This window comes from Palaemon carinicauda, chromosome 3, assembly GCF_036898095.1.
Source record: "Palaemon carinicauda isolate YSFRI2023 chromosome 3, ASM3689809v2, whole genome shotgun sequence".
In the NCBI taxonomy this organism is placed as follows: Eukaryota; Metazoa; Arthropoda; class Malacostraca; order Decapoda; family Palaemonidae; genus Palaemon; species Palaemon carinicauda.
Genome location: NC_090727.1, coordinates 33,489,566 through 33,495,583, shown reverse-complemented (window position 1 = coordinate 33,495,583; position 6,018 = coordinate 33,489,566). Strand labels below are relative to the sequence as shown.

The window sequence follows — 6,018 nt, the reverse complement described above, 5'->3', positions numbered from 1 at the left end:
GGAGACATCATTCCTTAAGCGAGAGAGAGAGAGAGAGAGGGAGAGAGAGAGAGAGAGAGAGAGAGAGAGAGAGAGAGAGATATAATTACTATATTAATTGGTTGAACAGAAAAATTTATTTGAAATAAGACTTTAAATCGACATCAGATTTGGAGAAAGAAAAATCTCATAGGCCTATTAATAGAAATAGTCAATTATTATTTATTATAAAAATAGAAATAAGTTTATCAATTTGTACACTTTTCAAATGTTACTTAAAGGTTTATTTCTATTTTCAATTCATATCCTATTTGGGATCATTAAAAATGAAATGCAATACTGTGTATGTGTGTGTTTGTGTGTGTGCGTGTGTCTGGAGGCACTTGTTTATCTTAACAAAACAAGATGTCAATAATTAAAAACTTGGTTGACATCATTTCCTTTCTTCTTCTTTTCCTTTCCTTTCATTTCATCGGATTTTTCTTCTTTTCCTTCTTCTTCTTCCCAACAGATCCTTCACTTCAATCTGCTTTCCTCGGTGTTCCAAGAAGAGGAGGAGTCCTCGGGATTTCCTCCTCCCAATGATGAATTCCTTGAAGGGAGTCAGGGTGAAAGAGTTCATCAGTTTCCCAGAAGATGAACGACCAGATGACGAAGCCTTACTTAGAGAGATGGATCTTAAGGCAAAGGAATCCCCCGGATGTAGAAATGGTGTTATTTGGTGAGTTTGCTTCTTCTTTTTCTTCTCCTTCTTCATCTGTATTTACGATTTTTATCTCTCTCTCTCTCTCTCTCTCTCTCTCTCTCTCTCTCTCTCTCTTTTAATATTCCTCTTAAGCCTTTCAGCAGACCATAGGCCTAAAAAAGTAATCTATATTATTAGGTCCGGTAATTTTTCATATCATAGGTCTTATTTTTTATGGTCTTCATTGTATTTAGGCTGCATCTCTCTCTCTCTCTCTCTCTCTCTCTCTCTTTAAGCAGACCATGAGCCTAAAAAACTGATTTAGTCTCTAAAATTGGGTAATTTTTTTTACATCATAAATCTAATTGTTAATGATCATCACGCTATTTAGGCATCCCCCCCCCTCTCTCTCTCTCTCTCTCTCTCTCTCTCTCTCTCTCTCTCTCTCTCTCTCTCTCTCTCTCTCTCTCTCTCAGTGGGTGATGAGCCTAGATAACTAATCTGTACTCATTATAAGCCAAGTTTCAAAACTATTTTTCTTTTGGTTTAGGTCTATGATTTGTTTCTTATTAGTTTTTTTTTTCTTTTCCTCATTCGATCACTTGATATTCCTTTGTATCTTCATTAATGGAATCAGAGACATTTCCAGAGAATGTCGTTGTGTGGATGATAGAGAGGTGTTGATGTGTAGAGCAATTTCAACCTCATTATTTTCTTCACTTTTTTTTATTATTCTGCTCAAAATCATTCATTAGAATATCTGATTATGTTTGTTTGAATATCAGTATTTATGGTTCCCTCCAATTCTTTTCACACCTCCTTCAATTCGCAACATATTCATCTTCCTTCTCTCTTTCACTATAAATATTATTTCTTTCTCTTTAGAATAAAGATTTCCCTCACCGTATCCGATGCTATTTTTCGTTTTTTGCTGAGTCATTGCAGACAACCAAAGTCTATTTCATAATGGTGTTTTCTTCTTTGCTCGGTAGGATGACTAATGGAGAGATGTTCCGTAGTTACTTCTAATAGAGAGAAAATGATGACGATCCCTGAGGCGACAACTAAACAGAGGAAGAAGAACTTCAATATCATCTGACCCTTTTGTTGTGAAACAAATGTCTCAAAATATTAATCACCAAATTCTAATTCATAATCTGTCACTAAATGATTCAGGTTTAACTAACTTTTTATGATGATTTGATTATAAAAAACCCTTTCAGATCATAAAGGTAATTTTTTTATAGTAATGTGATAATATATATATATATATATATATATATATATATATATATATATATATATATATATATATAGATATATTCAATTGTTAGGGAACAATTAATATCTTTTCACAAAAAACTATTGTTTTTGGAAACTTTTATTGTGTTCATTCCACTGTTGGTTCTCTTTTCTTATATATATATATATATATATATATATATATATATCAGAACTTTTCATTTGTTCAATCACTTCAATATGATTAATATTTTTAATTAACAAATTAGTGTATGACTTATATAATGACAAATTCTTATCAAAATATTGCAAGTGTTGAATGTGCTAAGATTCACTCTAAACATTGTCTCTTATCTATTCATGTAAACATAATCTATTCAAGTAATTTTGACGGAGATGGTTGAGGTGATGGTAGGTAATATGTAATAGTGGAGCTCATCATGAATAAATCTGTGAATAATGAAAATTGTGTTTTCATCACCTTTCAATTTTCCTTTATTTTATAGTAATCTACATTGATAATGTCATATGATATGTCTCTAATACTTTCTCAAAGTTATGGACGGAAAAAGTCTCTCTCTCTCTCTCTCTCTCTCTCTCTCTCTCTCTCTCTCTCTCTCTCTCTCTCTCTCTCTCTCTCTCTTGGGAGTTGAACAAACATAATATCCTTACAAAGTCCTTCAAAAGAACAACACAAGGCAATAAGAAAAAAAATAATATCTCAATACCAGTCCGACAGGTGAGTTCTTTGTGAAATCTCTTGTTAAATATATGATTAGTTGTAACATCAAAGTAAAATTATCAGAAGTAAATCTTTTTCTCTGAACTTACATATTATAATGGATATGCTTTGCTGCTCAAGAATAATATCATTATAGTTAATCAATATATTTCTCCATTTAATGATCCAAGTAAAGGAACATCAAACTGATCTGTTTATTGCAGAAATTCTGTCTTTTGTAAAACACTTGAACTTTGTAATGCCCTCATATATTGATGCTATTTTCAATTGCAGATCAGGTGAACTGATAGAACAAAAGACTGACTGACTGGTGCACAGGGAGATTGTTCATCGTCATCTGCTGGACCTAAGAAAAGCTGATATGTTAGACCAGCGTCTGTCAGACCCATTGAGTCAACATCTGATCAGAAGAGAAGGAACACAGAGCTGAAGGACATTGGAGAAGTGAAACATAAGATGACGTAGGATTTTTAAGGTAAGATTTTTTTTTTTTAATTTTTTCTTATGAATTATATGAAATGGATATGATAAGGAGTTACTACTTTTAAAGAATTGAATGAAAAGAGTAATATTTGTAGTTACTACTCTTATTGAAATGAACAGAAAGAGTAATATTTCAAGCTAATATTTCTAATACAATTAATGAGAAGAGTAACGTTAACTTTCATTACTTATATTCATATTGAATATAAATCTAAAAAAAATTATACAATTAGACTTATTTTAAAACTCTGCACATTCGGGTACTTTTTTCCACATTAAGCTATATCAAATTTGATTGTGTTCAAAGTATTTTGTTTTATATATCTGCATGAAATAGACAAATGTAGAATACATCAGGTGATTCTCTCTTCTTCTCATACAGACAGACAGAAAGAATGAGAGGGAGGAACACAGGAGTAATTATGACCAAATGTCTACAATAATTGAAGATTGTGGTTCCTTTTTCTGTTTTGTCTTTAATTAGTTACTTTTCACAAGGACAAGTAAACATTGTTTCTGGGTTTTCAGACAATTCATTATCATTTTTAGATAACAATAGCAAAAGGTAACTATATATAATAATATGAAGGTATTGTATTTATTTAATCTATTTAGCACTGATCCTTAAGCAAGAGGCAGTTAATAGTTTTGTTTTCCGAAGTATAATTTTGTATGTTTTTATATTTTCCTTTTAGCGCTTGCATCAGCTAATCCTTCCTTGCAAAGTCCTGAGCTAGGGTTCCAGAGCACAGGACAGACAAGGGAACTGGGTGTATAATTTACTCTGACCATAGGGGCTCTCCTCTGATCTAGGGCTTTTACTTTGGAGGATGGGCACTCTGCATCCATCAAGCACATGAGCGGGAGGGGCAAGTTTCTGTTAATGGTTTTGCAGACATTATCTACATTCTGGAACCAGAATCTGACATCAGGGTGCAGCTCCCAGAAAGGTTTACATTGCTTATCTCGGATTGATGGCGGTAAGTACCAGAAGTAGTCGTTCCTTAACTTTGGTCTCTTTTGGAGTCATCTTCCTCTTTTTTGTATAGAGTCTCATGTCTACAACTCCTTTATTTTACCATTTTTTATATTAAGTAATTGGTCAAGGCAAAATTATATTTATCAGAAGTAAATAAGTTTTGATAAACTTACCTGTTAAGTGTCTTATGTGTAACTTCAATCCTGCAAAAAATTATATTTAATATTAAATCTATCTGCTTTGCCACTACACAATCTTATTAATTTAGTTGATCAATCTTGTTTATCAATCTAAAATCAGCAAGATTTCTGTTGCAGAGATTTTATCTTTTGCAATGCGCTTGAACTCTGTGATTGATGCTGTTTCCTTTCACAGATCAGATATACTGGAAAAAAAGGAGACCGACTGACTGACTGACTGAATAACTCATACACTAGGATATTGTTCATCGTCATCTGTTGGACTCAAGAGAAGCTGACATATTCGACCAGCGTCAGTCAAAACCCTTCAGTCAAATTCTGGTGAGAAAAAAAAAAGGTAATGGTTTTAAGGAAAAGACTTTGGAGTCACTACTCCAAATGAATTGAAGGAAACAAATTATAATTATTACTCTTAAAGAGGTAAATGAAAAGAAAAAATAAATTCCTTTGGAATTTTTTGTAAATGTTTTCTATATTGTCATTATTATTATTACCATTATTGTTATCATTACTATTATTCATGATGAATAATGTTTTTTTCGAGAATCTACTACATTAGAACAATTTTGAAAACTTTTTATATTCCTGTACTTTCTTGTACTTAATTTGATATTAATTTTTCCTCTGTTTCTTTTTGTTGGAAGTAAAGGTTAATATTTTCATTAAATCAGCAGAAAAAAAGGGGAAAGAGTTTGGATGTCTCACTTTTGCAGTACAGACAGACAGACAGACAGACAGACAGAGAGGAATACACAAGTAATTATTAACAATAATTCCATTCCTCTCTTTCTCCAAATGTCTACAAATAATTATAACTTGAAGTGTTTATTCTGTTCTGTCCTAATTTATTCTGTTGTTTCTGTTTCAGAGATAAAAGGGTTTCAAACATTCAACTTTGGTCTTTAGAGAATCACTAAATATTACCTATTGCTAATAGGTTTAGTATATGGATTTTACTGAATGTGTTTGTCTTCAGTCTTTAGGCAAGATGCATTTAACATATATTTAAAAAAAAAAGGAGATTAGTTTTATGTTTATTGTATGATTTCAGGAGAATTCCTTGATGAGTTTCTCTTTGGAAATTCATCCATTTCTTGCAATGGCGCTTGCATCAGCCTTCTGGTGAGAGGTCGTTCTAATACGTCAACTTTTTCTGGGATTTTATTCAGGAGTTTAGGCATTGTGCATCCAGCCAGTAGTTGGGCAGCAGTGGAGACACTTTCTCTTGAGGGTTATTGAGACATTTTGACAATGGGCTGCAAAACTGCAAGAGACTGTAAATGGCCGGAAATAGATTCTGACATCAGGGAGGAACACTAAGATAGATCACCTGATAGATTGATGGTTGTGAGTACCTGACTCAGTCATTCTTCAACCCTATCTTTTTCTAAAGTAATCCTCCTTTTCTTTGCATAAAACCTCTTAAAACTCAAATATTCTGCTCCAGGTTCTCCTTTTCTCGTCTTGGGAAACATTTATGAATTATAAGACTTAGAATGATGAAGCCATTTGGCTCTGAATTGACCTTTGGTTATTTAGTTTTTTTTCCTTATAAAAATTATTCTCTCAAACAGGTAACGGGAAAACTGAAAGATACAACCCTTTATTTATTATCCGTCCCCTCAATTGCTATTTTATATCCGTCGTGAGAAATCCTTGGGATTATTCACTTGCAGGTTCACATCTGGTTTTCTCTGCTGACCAGATA

At 32.6% G+C, this 6,018-nt stretch overlaps 1 protein-coding gene across 1 annotated transcript in view; it reads left to right on the top strand.

The window, feature by feature from the left end:
* LOC137637049 (uncharacterized) overlaps positions 1 to 1,881 on the top strand; it is a 6,381-nt gene extending 4,500 nt beyond the window's left edge. The window contains exons 4-5 of the mRNA XM_068369360.1: positions 491 to 700; positions 1,657 to 1,881. Coding sequence (XP_068225461.1) covers positions 491 to 700; positions 1,657 to 1,693 — 247 coding nt within the window. The 3' untranslated portion in view covers positions 1,694 to 1,881. The remainder of the gene's footprint in view (positions 1 to 490; positions 701 to 1,656) is intronic.
* The last annotated feature ends 4,137 nt before the right edge of the window (positions 1,882 to 6,018 follow it).